Source organism: Mustela erminea, chromosome 18 (assembly GCF_009829155.1).
Source record: "Mustela erminea isolate mMusErm1 chromosome 18, mMusErm1.Pri, whole genome shotgun sequence".
Lineage (NCBI taxonomy): Eukaryota > Metazoa > Chordata > Mammalia > Carnivora > Mustelidae > Mustela > Mustela erminea.
The window spans coordinates 47,085,249-47,104,552 of record NC_045631.1 but is presented as its reverse complement, the minus strand read 5'-3'; the positions used below and the strand labels follow the sequence as shown (position 1 = coordinate 47,104,552).

Here is a 19,304-nt window from a genome sequence, read left to right as displayed (position 1 = left end):
CCTGAAGCTGGGACACACAGAGTCGTCTTGTCGCATCCACACCGTGCTGTTTCCTCTTGGGGAACAGGGACTGGGGACGGGGGTGTGGGCCCAAGAAGAGTGCTACAGCCATCAGGATGGAGTCGTGGAGAGGCCGAGCTGCCACGTGGCGGCTTTGGTCAAGTTGAGGGGCCAGTCCCCACCCTGGGCCAGGGCTGAGGTGGAGACAGGAGCGCATGCTCACTGTCTTCAGAGGGCTGAGCTGGGGTGCCTGACAGAGGCCCCTGGGGGAAAAGGATGGAAACAGAGGGGCTCAGGCCCAACTGGCACCGTGCAACACACATTCCTGCAAAACCAGCTGCTTTCATTTTCTCTTCTCTCTCTTGAGGCGTCCATCACCTGTAACAATCTAGAATTGATATATATAAAAACCATCAAATATGATCTGAGATATAAATTAACAAGTACAAGGCCTCACATTACATGATGTGAAAAGGCTAAAAACAGCGATAGAAACTACATTCATAAAAGTGCATCGTCAACATACAACGAAGGCTTTGGCTTGTTCTGGTGCCCGAGGGGAAGTGGGCATGGCTGGCAATGAGCTGCCTGGCGCTAATCCCAAGCTCCCCAGAGAGGCCCATCCCTGGGCACTGGCGTTGTTATTGTTGTTGTTGTTGTTCCTTTAATGACGACTCCCAAGGAAACTGGGTGTTGGGAGGGAGGAGCTCTAGCAATAGGCACATTTTGGAGGGGAGGGGCCGGAAGAAAAGACCAGCGCCCAGGCTGAGGTAAATAAGGCCAACTCTAAGCTGCTTGGAGATACTGGCTCCCCGACCCCTGCTACCATTCCTCCGCTAAGAAGGGAAAGGGGTGAGACCTCATGGGGATGGGCGAGGCTGGCCAAGGAGGAACAGAGATGGGAGTTTGGGACAGAGTTGGTGACCTCTTACGGACTCTCCCTTCTACCAGGCAGAGAGGGCTCTGGCCTAGCAGGGTCATGACTCACAGACAGCCTGATCCGGCTTCCCTGGCTATCCAGAAGAGCCTGCCCAGGGCTCAGGGCAGCCAGCTGGGTCAGATCCCCTCACCACGCTGTCCATCTTCCTTTCTGCTCCAGTGGGGGAAAAGGTGCCGAGTCAGGAACACAAAGGCCATTACCTTCAGCTCTTTCCAATCCAGCCCAAGGCCCAAGCCCACAACAGGGATACTTAGAGCCCGAGGGCACACAGTCTCCAGTTTAGAAACTGGATACAGCATAAGAGTGACTCCAACTTGTAAAACAGAGACAATTGCATTGACAAAACGGGGTCTCCCCCCCCCCAAGTGGGGGCAGTTCCACACCTCAAGCCCCTGCTGGGGGAAGGGGGGTACGGGGTCATGGGGGCAGGCAGGATGGGCTCCTCCTTCCCTGAATAAGGCAGCATAACATTTGCTTCATTCATCTTTGGTAAAGGACAGGGACTGGCGAAGCTGACCTGGGGGCTCTGGGGAGAGCATAGCCCCAGCCTCTGCCTTCCATTGGCTGTGGGATGTTGGGCTTTACCTCAGGCTTGGGTGGGCTTATCCAGCCCAGAGATGCCCTGGTGGTCTCCAGACATGGGAGGAGAAACACAATAACACTCTGAATGAAAGTAACACTATTCAGACCCTCATGTCCGTCCTGGGCCCCGAGACCCGTGGGGCTTTGGTGCTGACTGCGGCGTCAACACATAGCCCTGAGGGGAAGGCCCTCAGCGCTTTGCACACTGTTCCTAGCTCCTTCCCCTCCACGTGGAGCTTAGGATGCTGGAGCTCTCAGGTCTGGCAGGCTGGGGGCTCCCAGTCCTTGAGGCTGCAGCCACCCCACCGTGGCTCTGAGCCCCAGTGGTGGAAGGGGCGCAGACGAACGCTGGTTGGACTGGAGCTCCATGGTCCACAGCATTGCCTGGGAGAAGCAGCAACTTCGCCGAGCCCCTCGGCAGCCCCTTGCCCGTGCAGCAGGGGCAGCTGGCAACAATGTGCCTTGCGAGCTCAGTACACGAGCTGTGCAAAGTGGTGTGTGAGCAGCTCCTCAGCCGAAGGTCTCTGGCGGGCCTCCACAAATATGCGCCTCAGGAAGTCCCGGCCATGCTCAGAGATGTGGGACGGCAGCTGAGGATTGGTGGGCTGGGTGGCGATCTTGAAAATGGCAGCCATGGCTTCATACTCTGCCCAAGGTGGTTTCTCTGTCAGCATCTCTACCACAGTGCAGCCCAAGCTCCTGGAGAGAGAGAATCCCATGTCATCCCAGGCTCCCTGCCCACCATCATGAAAGGAGGTGCCTTTCTCAGAACACCCTGAGGCAGGACTGGTCAAGCTGAGGGTTGACACCTCTGTAGGGGGTCCCCAAGGCCTCATCTACAAGGGCTTCATTGACCTACACCCACTTGGGTGAATCTTTAGATTGGGGAAGAGACCCCTTGGCATGGACAGAAAGAGCTCTGAGATAATCGTGTTAGTTTCCTATTGCCATGTAACAAATTACCATGAGCATAAGACATAACAAAAATGTATTCTGGAGATCAGAAGTCTAGAGCTAGTCTCAACGGGCTAAAGTCAACGGGTCAGCAGGGATTGTTCCTTCTGGAGGCTCTGCTCTAGGGCTGCCAGCACTCCTTGTTTCCCGGCCCCTCCTTACACCACTCCAGTGTCTTGCTTCCACTGTCCCACCTCTTGCTATCTACTCTCACCTGCGGCCTCCCTTCTGTAAGGACTCCAATTATCCTGAGCCGCCGTGGATAATCCAGGATAAGCTCCCCATCTCAAAAATCCTTCAGTTAAGCATTATCTGCAAAGGCCTTGCTGACACATAAGGAAACATTAACAGGGCGTGGGTTACTACATGGGCACCTTTGGGGAACCATGACTCAGCCCACCACAATACCGTTCTGAGGGGAAGAGATGCTCTCACAACTTCCAGGCCCTTTCAGAGGACACACAAGAAGGAAGATAGAGCAAACACAAGCCATCCGAATGCTAGGAAAGAAAGAATCCTGCTACGATTCAGAGACTGACCCAGGCCTTCAGACTGGTGCTGCTTCTGTTAGGAATTTAGCAAACACTAGGGATGTTTTCCATGGCCCAAGTTCTCATCAATAGCAGATAGGCGCTATTTGGGGCTAAAAGGCCATGCACTTGCCATATGCGCGGGGGTGGGCACTCAGGGAACCTGCCTCCGGGCCTGGCTCCTGAGAGGTGAGTCTCCTCTTCCTCCCGCCACACCGCACAACCCCCACAGCTCATTTCCAAGTTAGGGTCCTGACAGCCCAGACGTGGAGAGGCCATGCCCGCACGTCCTCAGCACTCACCACACGTCTGCCTTCCTTCCGTAGCCCTCACCACTGATCACCTCGGGGCTCATCCAGTAGGGCGTGCCAGTGACCGAGCGCATGCCTGTGCCTGACATGCAGATGGTCTGCAGACGCTTGCTGGCCCCGAAGTCCCCCAGCTTCACGTTCCCGGCAGAATCTCGGAGGATGTTGGCTCCTAAGGCATGAAAGGGCAGAGGCTACAACTCTGGGCCCTAGAGCACTTTCTACCATCCACCCTCTTCCCCTCCCCACCAGGTCACGGGGCGGCAGGGGAGGACGGAGACTACCATGAATGAGACATGATGTGCACGGAGTGCCACTGGCTCCGCCCTATAGCACAAAACGATCACCACCATGGCCAACATCTGCACAGCACTCTAGAAGTGGCTTCCCCAATTACCCAATCAATCCATACCAACATCCCAAGGAAGAAATTAGAGTCTCACTTTTCAGAAAATTCAGAATGGTTAAGTGACCAGGTCTCGGGGACCCCATAGTCCGTGCCTGCTCACCCTTGATGTCTCGGTGAACGATCATGTTGCTATGCAGGTAGGACATGCCCTCTAGGATCTGCCGGGTATACTTGCGGGTCACACTCTCTGTCAGAGCTCCGTAGGCCTTCAGCTGGTCTTTCACTGAGCCCTGCAGCCACAGGAGTCAGAGGGAGTCAGCTCAGAAAAGGGTAGGGAGCGGGGCACGGCTATTTCCAGCCCCCAGCATTGCAACAAAGGAGTGATTCAGGCAATCCCAGTGAGCGACGCCCCAGGCTTTGCTGGGGAGGGGAGGGTAACCAGGCAGAGTAACCAGAACGGTCCCCTTAAGCAACGTATGACCGAAATCCAGGAGGGAGGCCCCTCCACTCCAGGTACAGGCAGTCCTTACTCGACAGTGCCACCACCCTATAAGCCTCAGGTCAGGGTGGCCTCTTTTGTGGGTGTCCCACACGCATGGAGGAGCACGTACCCCCGGCATGTACTCCATGAAGATGGTCAGAGTCTTCTCGGCACGGTCCCGCAGGCAGCCGTAGTACTGCACTATGCGCTCGTGCTGCAGGTTCTTCAGCAGCTGGATCTCACACTCCAGAGCGCTCACCTCCTAAGGGAGGGGCCCGGGGGTTACCCTGGCTTGCAGGGTCCTGCTCCTGCCCACCTGGAATCAGCTCCGGTTGCCCTAATAAGTGACCTTGGAGGGGTCTGTCTGCCTTGGGAACTTCAGCTGGAGCAAAGGGGAACTCTCTTAACCGTCTGGCCCTGAGATGCAATGCTGGGCAACCCCTGGGACAGTGGCGCCCCCATGCTGGAAGAAGGCAGACGCTGGGGTGGGAGAATGGGTGTAGGTACTGAGTTAAGGTAACTGCTGCATTTGTTCACTGAGATTGGAGTGTAGGCCACACTCAAAGCTGAACTCCAAAGCTAAGCTCCTTCCTGGATGAGGGGTTAGAGGCATTCCTTGGGGAGGGTGGGCAGGTACTGCTCTTTGTGACGCTGGCCGCTGCCTCTCAGCGCTGGTGGTTTGGTACTTTGGCATCAACTCAGCTCCTTATACCTAATGCCTCCCCCAGGGGGTCTAATGCTTCTTCGGACCCCAGTCTCTTCGCCCCATGGCCATGGCCAGGGTGCAGAGCAAGGGAACTTGAAGAATGATGGGGGAAGCAACGTGTAGCTTTTTGAGCAGTTAATCTACACAGTGAGACAGGAATTTCTGTTAAGGGGGGGTAACTGGAAGCCAGACCATGGGGAAGGCAGTACCTTGCTTGTCTCGGGGCTGTCTGGATCAAACTGGACTTGTTTGGAAGCAAGTTCACGTCCTGTGTCCACATCATAGCACAGATAGACCCTGCCAAAGGCACCCTGGCCCAGGAGCTTCCCACGGCGCCAATTGATGGGGGCACTAGGAGCTATAGGAGAATGGAAGGAAAGAGCATTAGCTCAGGTCCGTTATTTACTGAGATCTTCTGTTAATCTCCAGAGGCTCTGTGATGGGACCTCCGGCTCAAGACCCTGCTCACCCAGCACCCTCCCATCTCTCAGCCCAGCATCTCTACCCTGATCCGGAGCAGGCTCAGTGCTCTCCCTGACCAGTGAGACCGCTGAGTCCGAGTCCTGAGAGACAGACGACTGGCTACCGTCATGGTTAAACACTCCTCTGAATTGATCAGATACCTTTACTTCCTAAGTCCCTAAACATCTGAATATGACAAAGACTGTGGAGTCCGTTTAAACACAGAGAGACTAAAGACCGGAGAGGGGGAGTGGCATGCCACACCACAGCGGAGCGAGGCCTAAGGTCCAAAGGATCTGCTGCCGACCTACAGGCTCTTCCAGTGTGGTGAGGCTGGGCCACAGCAGCCTCCTGCTGAGCTGAACAGCCCCAGGGGACCTCTGGCCTCCTGCCCTGCCACCTGTCTGAGCACCCCCCGGGCAGTGCCCTCTGGCCAGGGCCCATTCCTCACACTTGGTCGGCACATTCCTCTCCTGCACGGAGAGGGCATTCTCGCTGTCCGCACTCCGCAGGCGCCCTCTGGGATCCAGGTATTGCACTGCCAGACCCATGTTCTCGCCATTTGTGCTCAGGGAGCGGCTGGACGGCACCAAGGTAAAGAGGTTGCCTTGATGACGCCGTATTCGTGGAAACGTTCTTCTGCCTGGAGGGATGCAGGAGCCAGGGTAGAGCAAGTCAGACCCCTGGCCACGGGGCTAAATGTGCAAACCACATCATCCCATCTGCCCTTTTACCTAATCCATGCCAGAATGGCTAATGTCCCAAGCACCCTGAGAATCAGGACAAAAGCAGGAAATAAGGAAGCAGCCACGGATGGTTCAGGAAGCCCTGGCCAAAGGGAAGGCACAGGGCTAACCCTCAGCACCACATCACTCACAAGGCCAATCCACTGCTGCAGTCTGTTAGTCTTTAGCAAACCTAAACCTTTGCGGAAGCTCCATTCTGTCTGCTGCCATGGGGCAGAAGAGGGCGCTGGAGAGCGAGCACCATGTGGCACACTAGGGATTCAGACCAAGGACAGTGTTCCCAGCGGCAGCATCTCGGTTTCCAAACACCGCCCTTCCACCCATCTCCCCTCTGTCTCTAGTGCCTCAAGTGTGGCCACAGCTCCTCAGGAATAAAGAAAACATTTGGTCTGGAGGGCCTGGGCCCAGCCGTCGGCAGTGGCTTTTGAATGGCAAAGCTCTACCCATGGCCATTCTAAGGCAGCCAGCAGGGGGCAGGGTAGAGGCATTACTCACCCTCGTTGTAGTCCTTGTGGTGCACAGACACGTGGTAGCGCCGGGGGTAGGTTCCACCTTTGACCCCTTTGTCATACAGCTGAGTTTCCCGATCTGAGTAAGACAGAGGAGATGAGGAATTGCTGGTTTGGGGCAGCTCGGTGTGAGTGAGCCATTTAAGCCCCTGTATCACCTGAGACCTCAGAGCAGCAGGCCAGAGGAGAGTTAAAATACAGTCCTGGCTTCCCAACTTGCCTACCAAAAGCAGAATGCCTGCTGTCCCAACCAGATACCCCGTGGTGCTCTTCCAGGATCTGGGGAACTCACCAGAGAACTCCTGTCTGTTGTCTGGGAAGCTCTGAGCTCGGGACATTCTTGATTTGCGGAAGGATGGGCTGGAAAAAAAAACAAAACAAAATCACAATGTAGACTTCAGCCTACTTCAAAAAGCTTCCCATGAGGGCAGAAGACAGGATCTCCAGATAGATTCTCTTTTCTGACTCCCTCCCGCATCATTACACGGGACAGAAAAACCAGAAAACAAAATATCCAGACTGCCTAGCTTACCACAATGCCTGCTTGGTGTGTAATCTTTCCTCACAGTTTGGGAGGGGAGCAGAGTTTGAGAGAAATAGCCCTTTTCTGAGTTAGGCCTACTGCTTTCTCTTTAAGAGTTTGAGGTCCAAATCTGACAGGTCCTGGAAGAATCAATTCATCCAGCCCTCGAAAACTCCACCTTGGAATCTGGCACACCACTTTCCCTTCTCGCCCTTTCCTCCCACCTTGGTAACAGGGGATGAGTTGCAAAACATCTCTTGCCCAAGGCAGTAATAAAAAAAAACAACACCAAGTATCTTCCTTTCAGACTAAGCAGCGCCCTACTTTAGAGATAGGGAAACTGAGGAATGAAGAGATTAAGGGAAGCTATCTGACTTATATTTGATGGGGAGCTGGGCTCTATGTGGCTCCAGATCCTGTAAGGAGGAGAAGAAAGCCCTATGTTCAAGTGAGGCCAGGCCTCAAAGGAGTAAGTCCAGGTCACTGGGTTTTACTCCCAAGGAAATGAAAACAAAGCATTGGAGGGACAGAGGCAAAACCCAAGGATCAAGTGGATATGTTCAGCTATCTTTCCTAGAATTCACTCGAATGGTCCTCTACCTTCCATGTGATACTGCCTTTTGAGAGGGCCCCGGGTCAGAAACAGTCAAGGCAATGACATGGGGGCCGCCTCCTACTTCACAACTACTAGACCTTCCATGGTCTTGTTCTGCTGCCCACTGCACCTCCCAGCCCTGCTTGGCCATAAAGCTTAGGAGATAATCCAAAATCAGAGTCGGTCCCTATCCTGGCAGTCTTCAGTTTGTGGCAGCAGCTCCTGGCACTTTTACCTGGGCCTCCTTGCTCCCCTGTTGAAGAGCAAGCCCCAAGCAATGCTATGAACTGGGCACCAACAAGTAACTATGACTGTACTCTATGACGTCTAGAGGGAAGACAGTGTTCATCAGTTTGCAGATCTGTTAGGAAAGACAAAGTACAAATTTGGCCAGTACCCATGTGAACAATTTATCAGTTACACAAAGGAAAAAAAAAATCCCTAAACTTGGTCCAGCCCTAAGCTCAGCCAGCCATGATCAAATATGCTATTGGGCATAACAAGGTCAAGGTGAGAGACTGGCTGGATCAGTGCCAAAGCCAACTCTAAACATACCCCTGCTGATGGGTGAACTGGCTCTACAGAACCATTTGGTATGTAAAAGACAGCACTTGTTCCCTCCTAAAGTGTGAGAACAAGATTACACACCAAGCAGATACTGTGGTAAGCTAGGCAGTCTGGATATTTCGTTTTCTGGTTTTTCTATCCCAGTTTCTTACTCCATCAGAAACACTTGGAGGGGGAAAAAAAAAAAAAAAGAAAGTAAATGCACAGGTAAAAATTCAATATTTGCCCCAAAACATTGAAGGTTCACTACTTCTCAGGACAGATCACAGCCATGAGGCCAAGGGCACTAGAGCAGCATGTATTACCCAGAAACTAAAAACAAGTAAAGCGGCTGGGATAACAGAGCGAACATTTAATGCATGTGACTTTCTCTTGTGAGCTACTGTTACACTCACCTAATTACACAAACATAACATTCTCACGGTACTTGAAAAATTAAGGAGAGGGCTAGGCATCCCATAAAAAGGTTTCTTCCCCAGAAGCATGATGTTTTAACCGTGGACCTGCAGACTGCCGTCTAGATCAGAGACATACTAGCTAACTCTGTTTCCTCAGCCCATCAGTCCCACACATGCCTACGCACTAGCCCCCAAAGCAGCCACAGTCCCATACCTGTCTGCTGACCTGTCCAAGGATTGGCAGCTTCCTGACAAGGAATTTTCAGCACTGCTCAGGGGATCCAGTATCTGCAAGGCAAGTTACACAATAAAACCCCAGCCCCAGCTCCAGGCCCAGCTAGGCAACTCAGGGCTCAATGACCTAGCCAAGGCCAGCAAAGAGTCCTTTTTGTCAAAATATGAAAGTACCCTTTCTCTGCCTGTGCAGTGGGAAGAACGGTTAAGAAGGTACCATTCGCTCCTGTAGTATGAAAGGCAACTTCCCAGGAGGGAGAAAAATGCCTGGCCGGCATCCCAAGGAGCTCTGCCAGGCGAGCAAAGCAGAGATGCTACTTCTCGCGTTGGCATTTTTTTGGCTCGTGAACACTGGGAGCCCGGCACGGAAGCTGGTACTACCCCGCGGAGGCTTCCGTGGCGTACGGGTGGGACTGTAGTGTTTCTTCATAATTTTAAAACTTACAGAGGCAAGTATTGCCCTTGTTTCACAGGCCACTGCAGGTCTAGGAAGGTTAGGAGAATTGTTTCAAGTCACGAAACTAGCATTATGCAGCTGATACAGATGAAGAATCTTCCTGGTTCTCAAAGGGAGGCAGTAAGTATCTACGTAAGTTAAAATGTTTCTCTAGCCCTTGGTCAATGAGGTAACAAAAAGCCTTCAGGTTAGCTTTGTCTCCAACTCATGTCCCTTCATTTTGCCCGTGGGTGGATTCCTTATCAGAGTATTCATGGTCTGAGATCCAAAGTTAAACATTACAGAGGGAAGCAAAAATCAGAGAATTTGTTAGTGAATGAGAATTCACTAACAACATTCATAAAATTAGCTTCCAACTCAAATTACCCCTTCCTATTTAACACTAGGGTCCATCTTGCCCATAATTTAAAAGTGAGACCAGTTAACAGAAGAATGTGCAAATACAGTAACACGAAAGGCATGATGATGAAGGAGGAAGAACACCAAAGATTCAAGAGAGGCCTTTGGAAAATCCACGGAATCCTACGAAGGCTTCTGTAAAAAAGGGCCCTCGTTCTAACAGTGTCGCAGCAGTCGAAGGGGGAAGTAAAGGAGGTTACACTGTGCCGGCAAAATTTTTGTTAGAAAAATTAAGCCAAAAAACTTAACATGAATCATGCTTTTGTTCATTCTAAAAACTAGCAAACAGATGCAACTACTACCTTAATCTGATGAAAAATAAAACAAAATAAACCTATCTTAGTTTCACTTTTCAAGAAAGTCCCAGTTGAATACTCTTTCACTATATACTACACTGTTTTGGTCTCTGTTAAGTGGATTTATCTTGAATTGCTGGTTACGAGGAACAATTCACTTTAGCTAAGGGGAAGGACTGAGGCATTTCTTCTTTGGCCTCTGTCTAAAAATCTGTCCTCACTAGGAGTCCCATACTCCCACACCTTCCAAGGGTAGCCAGGTAAAGCAAAGATGAAAGGGACCAGGATACAGGTCCATGGGGAAGGACAGAGACAAAAGCAATGAACTCATTCGCAATCTCAGATTTTACACCGAGTCACCTCTAACACAGCTGATGGCCAGAAGTGCTCTGGCTAGAGAAAACAGAAAGGATGGTCAGTAAAATACCCAACAAGGGAATCCTTAACTGAAAGCACCCCAGGTCACTGCTCTAAACATAACTTTATCTGGAAAGCAGGAATTACAGAAAAAAAGCAGCAGCAGTGTAAAGGGCTTCCCATAGTCTATGTACTTTGGATAATGCTTTATAGAAATTAGCTATCACTGGGAAAGAAAAGTTTGAAGAATGAGTTTTAGGGGAAAGAAAAGTTATAAGGATCAGTTCTCTGTAAAATCCCTCATGTGGTGGTACTGGCCCTTGTATTAGATGCTTTGCTCCTAAGAAATTTCCCTTTCCCGGACCAAATCCTAAACATTTTTAAGAGTGGATTTTTCTCTTATGCAATCAAAGCAAGCTTATCGAAAAGACTTCACAATGAAGCTGAAGATCTCACTCTTGCTGAGTTCACGAAGCCAAAATGCCATTTTCATCAAGTGAGCCACTAGTTAAAAAGTTAGCCCTGAAAATGGGTGAGCCATTGTGGTGGGCATACCCTAAGGGTGGCTGCCACAGTGAGTCACAGTATTGTATAAACCCCTCCCCTAAAGTAAGGGTAGAACTGATTGTTTCTAGTCAAGACTATCGCAAAGGGGGTGGCATATTCATTCCTGTGACTACGTTACATTTGATGACTCCATCTTTATTACAGACCAAAGCAAGAGATTCTCCTCTGGCCTTGAAAAAGCAAGGAACTGAAAGTGGCTTCTAGGAGCTCAGAGTGGCACCTGATCAACAGACAGCAAGAAGAAGGAGCCCTGAATGGAGGACCCCGTTAAATCATGCCTAGGTTCCTTAACCAGGGAAATTATAAAATAATAACTGTATGGTGTTTTTAAACTGCTAAGTTTGTGGTAATTTGTTGTGTAGGAACAGATGACTAATATAGCTACCATCATAAAAACTGACCCAAAGTAAGCATTTCTATAGTATAATTTGGATATGGTACACCCCCTACCTTTCATCAAGAAATAGTAAAACTAGAATACGGCTGATGAACAACAAAATCTGTCAGTTTAGGATTGCTCATATGTTAAACTCTGCTGCTTTCACCGGCAGTTGTAAGGAAGTGTTCCAATAGCAGAGTGGGGTTCTGCAGGGAGCCCACTGAGAGCAGCTCAGCAGAGCAAATATCTGTCAACTGCTCATCCAACACCAAGGTGGCTGGTAGTTTACACACTGTTCACGGCAGGAATTAACAGTTGGCCCCTAAAAAGAATAATCCGTATCTGGGAAGGCCTAGTTTACAAAGGAGCTACTGGATGGGGTTCAAATCCCTCAGCTCTGTCCCATTCCCACAGAGAAGCCCCATTACAACCTTGGTTGGACACATGCCAAGGCGCACCCCGAGCCCTATACTCACACACTGCTCGCTGGTCTCCGGTATGAACTCCCCCTCACTGTTGATGCTGGTGTAGGAACCCTGCCGGGCAATGCGTTGCTGTCGCTCAGGCACATAGCCAGGGGGAGGCGAGCTTCGGCCAGGGTTCTGGGAGCCTAGAGCACAGAAACAAGACCTTTTACAACAGAGCCCAGAATGTGTGGCAGAGAGCAGCAGAGAGGGTGTGAGGTCAGACCAAACATCTGTTGCAGAGGCTGGTACCAGGTAGGAACTCAGCAGAATTCCATTTATTCCCTTCACTCTATGTGGCAGATACAAATGGGTCAGACTCAAGATCCATTCTACTGGGGTGCCTGGGTGGCTCAGTCGTTAAGCATTAAGCGTCTGCCTTCAGCTCAGGTCATAATTCCAGGATCCTGGGACTGAGCCCCAAGTCAGCAGGGAGCTTGCTTCTCCCTCTCCCACTCCCCTTGCTTGTGTTCCCTCTCTTGCTATCTCTCTGTCAAATAAATAAATGAAATCCTAAGAAGAAAAAAAAGACCCATTCTAACTTTCTAGTATGCCTTCCTATATTTCAGAAGTTAATCAGCTAAAAGATATTATTCCAAAGACCCCCTAAGGTCTGGCCAATCAGATGTGCTTGGATGAGATTTAGTTGGCTGCCTGCGGCCCCTACTGCTCCTGGGCACAGTCGCAGAAGCCCTGGTTTGTACTCGGCAGCATTAGCAGAGGCCCCGCACCTGGAGTCCAGTTTTCCTGACATCAAGACAAAGATGCAGTCAGTCCTATGTACGGGCTGCGGACCAGGGCAGAGGGGCACTGTGCTTCTGACCTTGGTAGCTTCCTGGTCACAGAAGAGGGAGGAGCTCTGTGGCTTCTTAACCTAGGATCTGTTTCTTTCTCTACAATCATTCTGTAAACCAGGATGTGCGCTAAGTTTCTTCTTCCCAAAACTAGTTAGAATGGATTCTACCCTGTGCACCTGAACCCCGACCAATACACTCTGGAGTGAAAAGGTCTTACACATCTGACAGAGAATGAACCAAAAATATCTCTTGTAAGGGACTGATTAGAGAGGAAGAAAAACTTACTTATTGATGAAGTCCCAGACAGTGGTCCAAAGTATCCCCAGACAGGATGAACTGCCCTCAGTCTGTTACAGGGATTATCTAGGTGAAGCCTCCCTGGGATAAAATACCCAAGGCCCTGGACACCCATTCTCTCCTGTACCAGTTGCCACTGAACTCTCCCCTGGTTTTACAGGTAGGGTGGGACTGGCCTGTACGAGGCCAGCCCTACAGACCCAGGAGGGGCTGGGGGAAAATAGCAAAGGTTCTCTGAGCTTTTATTTCCAGCCAGAGACTTTCACTTTTTCCAATACACACCGCTGCCTGCCGAGAGCCAGCCTTGCTATCTGATGGGCAGTGGGCCAGGGGCTATTGTGCACAGGCCCACAGCTTGGGGCAGGAAAGGGAAGTCTCCCCAAACCAATGGCTATCAGAGGAAGCAAATGGAAAAACCAGGAGTTGGCAGAACTGCTCCAGAGCATTTTCAGTTTTGTTTTTATCTTCAATTCAGAAATTGGGGGCTAATGAGACACACAACAGCCGTCAAGAAGAAATGAGACAGGGACCTTAACGGGTCAGGATGCTGGGCTGCTAGACTCACCGATGTGCCCATTATTAACAAAGACATGTTGTAACATATTAACAAAGACAGCAGTGAAATACATAGTACAGCCACAGTACTATGCAAGACAACTCATTCTAGGCCTTGGAAGGCAGGTGTGGTGGGGATGGCAAGCTCTCTGGGATGCCCTTCCCTAGCATTCCAGACGGAACTTGCTCTGTTCTCATGAGGCTGTTTGTGTCAAGGGGGCCCCATCAGCAGCAGCTGAAGCAACAAAGCAGAGTTGTCGTCCTGTGTGCAGAGCAGCCCACAGCTCTGCACCAAGGTGTTCTACACACAAGGAGAAAGCCAGGGCTTGAAGCCGCTTACCGGCTGTAGTTCTCACAGGGCATGCCAGCCCTCGCTGGCTCCTTAACCCATAGTGCAAAGTCCGAGCAAAACTCTCACCGAAAGCTGAAAGACTGGCTCTCCGATTCTAACCCTTCCATAGGAGACTCTGGTCAGGAAGCTGATGTAGTCAGGAAGTTCCCTCCGCAGGGAGTTTTAGGGTTTGGGGTCAGTGTTAATGTGCAGGTCATTGCAAGTACAAAGAGATAGCTGTTTTGGCCATCAACTATTTTCTCGAAATCCTGCTGTCTCTTGCTGGGCAGATGAGACTGGGGGAGGAATCAACTCTGGGAAATGTTGAGCAGTATTTTTCGGTGTGCTCTCACTGGACCAGGCTGTGCAGAACAGAGCTTTTCAGAACATTTCATCCCATAAGATCCTGAGAACATCCTGGATGTTTCAACTTCCAAAATTCCCATCTGATTTTGAAGTTGCCACCACTACTAAATAGTTTCTGGTCTCATCCGCATCACAGAAGAGTTTAAGGCGAGGAGGAAAACCCAATGGAGGTGAAAGAAGCTGACCTGTGTGATGGGGAGCTCCGCCCTTCGAACTGCACCAGGGCAGGAGGTCTGCGCTGTGCACAGCTCTGTAACCAGCTGCTGCCAGGGGCTCCCTGCAAGTCACCTCATCTTTTCAATACTCTCTCCTTCTCTGCCTGAATTTTTTCCTCCTCCTCCCCTCCCCGTTACCAAGGCATCAGGCACCCTCTACCTGCACTCCCCATGTCACCTGCAGCAGAAGTCACCTTCCCCATGTCCCCTTGGCACCTGCGTCATTCCCCTTTTCAGCTGACTCTGAGCCTCCCTTCTTCGTGAGCATGCTCAGATCTCTAATTTATAGCCTTGACCTTCCTTCTTGCCTCTCCTGTAAGCCACTAACCAACCTCTGTTTCTCTTTCACAGCCAAACTCTTTGAAAGAACTAATGGCCTCCACTCCCTCACTGCCCGTTTTTTAGGGGCTGCAATCTGGCTTGCTTCACTGTGGGACTGCGGCGGCATGACGAGGAGCAAGATGGAGTAGGACCAGAGACAAAGGCACTTAAGGAGATGCATTAGACCGAGTGGAAGTCAGAATGTGGCAGGGACAAGTCCTGCATTTGAGGCTTGGCTGCGTGGCTTAAGCGCACCACTCAACATATTATAGAAAAAAATGGTGCTTGAGCTCAGCTTCAAAGGTGGGCAGAATTTCTACGGGCAAAGATATAAGGAAGTGCACTGTCACCTAGGGAAATTCCACCTGCCTTGTCTGAAGATCTCCCCACAGGGGTCTTTTGGGTTAACTCATTACCTAGCTGTTGTTTTTGTTGCTTGTTTTTGTCTTTCAGCATGAACTAGTTTAACAGACTCATTGGTTTGAAAAAAAATTAAATTCAAGGTATGTATATTATGATGGGGCAAACAAAACACAAACATGACAGCTGGTTTCAGACAGTTAAAACCTGTCATATGAAAGATGTTATCTTTGTATCTGTGTTGCTCAAGAGAGCAGTACCATAGTCACTGGGTAAAGTGAGGGAAGGCAGATTTTCAATTCTGTATAAGGAAGAAGTTCAAAGAAATAGCACGGATTGGGCTACCTTGCACTTTCCCATCACTGAAAATGGTGCCATGGGGGCTGAATGACCCTCATGTTGCCATTTCTCACTAAATACTCACAGGTTCCTTCATGTTGGGGTAGGGAGGAAGGCAAAGCCCCCTTGCTCCTGCTGCTTGGGGGCTGAATCGCTAAGGCTTCTCTTTTAACCCAGTTTCTTTCTTCTTCTTCTTCTTCTTCTTTTTTTTTTTTTTTTTAAGATTTTATTTATTTGACAGATAGAGATCACAAGTAGACAGAAAGGCAGGTAGAGAGAGAGGAAGGGAAGCAGGCTCCCTGCTGAGCAGAGAGCCCGATGCGGGACTCAATCCTAGGACCCCGAGACCATGACCCGAGCCGAAGGCAGCGGCCCAACCCACTGGGCCACCCAGGTGCCCCTTAACCCCGTTTCTATTGCAAGGACTTCTCATGCCTGATACTTAAAAAACTGACTCTCCCCTCTTCCTGTTTTCTTCTACTTCCAGAAGGCCTTACACTACCCAGCACAGCAAGCACTCAGACAACTGTGGATGAAAACAACAAGTTGTGTCTCTTACCCCTTCCAGCCTGGCTGGTACCATGTAAGGCCTCTTCCCACCCTCTCCTGTTCTCTGTTCACTCCTATCCGGTGTCCTTTGCAGGTTCATCCTCCTCTAGTTGGCCACTAAGTGTCTGGGTTCCTAAGGCTCAGCTCTCGGCTTCTTCTTCCTCTGTAGTCTTTGCCTAGGGCCTCTCATCTGGACCTGTGGCTTCACCTGGACAATTTCAAATTTTTTTTTTTTTCTCATCCTGATTTCCTCTCCTTTGAGGTAGAGACTTATATATCTACCTGTTCATTTGATAGCTCCTCTTAGCTGTCTCAAAGCCACCTCCAATTCAACCTATCTAAAACATCAGGTTTGCCTCTTCTCAGCACGGGAAACCAGGCTCTCATCTCTCGTTACTGTCTTAGTGAAAGGCAGGGCCATTTATCCAGATCCATAAACCAGTAGCTTAACCTCCTGCTCTTTCAACATTCACAAAGTCAATCCAATCCCACAGTGGTTCTTAAACCTCTTAGAACCCTTTTACACTTTAAAAATCAAGAACAGGGGTTCCTGGGTGGCTCAGTGGGTTAAGCCTCTGCCTTCGGCTCAGGTCATGATCTCAGGGTCCTGGGACTGAGCCCCACATCAGGCTCTCTGCTCAGTGGGGAACCTGCTTCTCCCTTCCCCCTTCTCTGCCTACTTGTGATCTCTCTCTGTCAAATAAAGAATTTTAAAAAATTTTTAAAAATCAAGAACATTGAAGAGCTTTTATTAGTGGGTTATATCAACTGATATTCGCTATATTAGAAATTAAAGCTCAAACATTTTGAAAACACACTAATACATGAGCACACATTCCATTAGCCATCAGAGCAATGACATCACCTCAGTCGGGTGACCTATGGAAAACTCCACTCATACTTATGAGAGAATGGAGTAAAAAGGCAAATCATAGACTTCCTGAAATGATCTCAGGGACCGCCCCCACCCCAAGTTCCCAGACCACACTTTGAGAACCAAGCAACACCATGTTCTGTTGGCTTTACCTTCTAAATGTCTCAAATCCATCTGTGCCTTCCTCTCTCCACTGCTGTCACTAGCCTAATACAAACTACTGTCTTCTTCACCTGGACCAAACTACATTAGCTTAACGTGGTTTCCCCTTTGGTCTGTTCTGGCTCCCCTGCAATCTGTTCTCCACACTGCATCTAGAGTAATCTTTTCAAGACACAAATCCGAGTATGTCATACCACCTATTCCTGTTCACTTTAAAAACCAGAGAGTGGATTTTTACTGCTTTCAACATTAAGGACCAAAATCTTCATCATGGACCACAAGCTTCTGCCTCCCTCCCCAGCCTCAGTCCATTCCTCTGCCTCGTTCCGTTGTTCTTGGGGCGTCCACAGGTGTAGCTCTCCCTGCCTGGCATTCTCTTTCCTGCTTCCCCTTTGCATCATTCACACTCCAGATCATAGGCTAAGACTTTCCTGGCCCCAAAATTAGGATGCATACTCCTGGCACCATACTCCTTTCAGTCACAGCCTATAAATTACACAACAGTCTCATCATGACAAGTGTTTGTCTTCCCATACAGCTATAAGAGCCACAGGGGCAGGAGCCAGGTCTTTTTTTGCTTCCCATGTTTCCTGCACACAGCTGATATTTGGCCAATTAAATCCTAAATGAATAAATGAATAAACAAAAATGGAGTTTGAGAGGGAGAGAGAAGAGAGTAAGATAATATGATGAGCACTGTAACAGAGATGGGCATAAAGGACCAACATTTGGTCCCTTGGTTAATGGCTTCCCACTGCCTACCAAACAAGCCCAAGGGCAGTCCAGGCTCCTTAGGGGTGGCTCAGGGATCCTTTCTCAGCTTCTTTATTCTCCTTTAAATTGATCAGCCAGGCTGAAGGCCAAGTGAAATCTCCACAGACAGCTGAAAAGCTTTCCCCCTTCATCCTTATCTATTGAAATCCCCTACCATCTCTAAAGATCCAGTTCAAATAGCTCCTCCACAGAATGCCTGTCCCTAGTCATTCCAGTCAGAAATAACCTAGGCCATTTCTCGGCTCTATGGAAAGGCTGGCAGTTTCCGCCCACTTCTTCCCTCACATCCGCCATACTCCATGCCAGTCGTGGTTCTCCCAACCCACCACCTTCTTTTGGGATTGTGTCTGGCAGGTGCCCCGTCCTGTGCCAGGAATATCTCTATGCTCAGTAAATCTTTCTTTCGTGTGGCAGCTCTGATGTTTTCTTTTCTTTTCTTTTAAGATTTTATTTATTCATCTGAGACAGAGACAGAGATGGAGAACTAGAGCACAAGCAGGGGGAGAGGCAGAGGGAGAGGGAAAAGCAGACCCTCCACTGAACTGGGAGCCCGACCTGCGGCTCAATCCCAGGACCTGAAGATCATGACCTGAGCCGAAAGCAGATACTTAGCCATCTGAGCCACCCAGGCGCCCCTGATGTTTCCTCTTCTGTGGAAGCGCTTCTCCAAAGTCCTGGGCTGAGTTGGTTATGCCTCCTCCCACCCCACCCTGTAGCCCCCATCGTACATGCCTCCACTGTAGCCCTTACCCTAGCTCAATGGCTGGTATGCACTGCTTACTGAATGACGGAACCCTGGATCTACGTGTGTTGGAGGCTACGTTGGCCGTTCTCTAGACACACAGGAACTACTTCATAGAAATCCTATTCCTCAGCATTCTCAGACAAGGAAATTCCACATATGGCTCCTCATAACAATGGCCCAGCATTTGGCTCTTGCCTCTACACACAAATCACAGGCTCTTGCTCAAGAGCAGGCCCAATCACCGGCCCATGTCAATCCTCATTGCTTACTGTACAAAGGAACAATGCTGCCTTCCTCCAGCCCCTCAATCTCTCTGAGGGCTCTGGAATAGAGGCCAAGCTGGCAGAGTTTCTTAGGCTTCAGGGCACCTGGATTCCAGAGCCAGAGATGTTCCAGATAGGGCCTGCTTGCTGGGGGGTTGGTTCTCTCTCCTCTACCAGCTTATTGAAAACATAGCCACCAATTATCCACAATGTTAGAGAAATATGAAACTCATATACAGATCTTCAGCTTGGCAACACTTAATACCATGTTTGCTCAAGTTCCAAAAATCACTCAGCAAGGCAAAGTCAGTGCCTCAGTAACACATTCTTCCTGCTACCCTCTCAGGAGGCTTCTCACTCACAGACAGGCTCAGTGTGATGTTCAGAATTCCCCAAGCTCAGCTCAAGATCTTCAGAGAGCAGTTCCATTCGATGCAACTCTATCTGTGTGGACAGAACTTGTCTTCCTAGCAGCAGTGGGGGTCTCAGCAACATTAGGGCAGTAGGTTCACAAATGTTTGATAAGGCCAGGTTTGCCTCTTGATACAAATTC

General features: G+C 49.9%; 1 protein-coding gene across 3 annotated transcripts in view; it reads right to left on the bottom strand.

Moving 5' to 3' along the window:
• Positions 1-418: 418 nt before the first annotated feature.
• Positions 419-19,304, bottom strand: part of MAP3K3 (mitogen-activated protein kinase kinase kinase 3) — a 61,761-nt gene continuing 42,875 nt past the window's right edge. For 2 of the 3 annotated variants that reach the window (XM_032323056.1, XM_032323057.1), the window contains 10 exons: positions 11,816-11,949; positions 8,865-8,938; positions 6,860-6,927; positions 6,554-6,646; positions 5,764-5,955; positions 5,060-5,208; positions 4,275-4,406; positions 3,824-3,953; positions 3,309-3,486; positions 419-2,221 (listed from right to left, as the gene is read on the bottom strand). In XM_032323056.1, the coding sequence (XP_032178947.1) occupies positions 1,993-2,221; positions 3,309-3,486; positions 3,824-3,953; positions 4,275-4,406; positions 5,060-5,208; positions 5,764-5,955; positions 6,554-6,646; positions 6,860-6,927; positions 8,865-8,938; positions 11,816-11,949 (1,379 nt within the window). In that variant the 3' untranslated portion in view covers positions 419-1,992. Of the gene's footprint in view, positions 2,222-2,690; positions 2,799-3,308; positions 3,487-3,823; positions 3,954-4,274; positions 4,407-5,059; positions 5,209-5,763; positions 5,956-6,553; positions 6,647-6,859; positions 6,928-8,864; positions 8,939-11,815; positions 11,950-19,304 lie in introns of all 3 variants that reach the window. The other variant, XR_004280935.1, reaches the window with a different exon arrangement.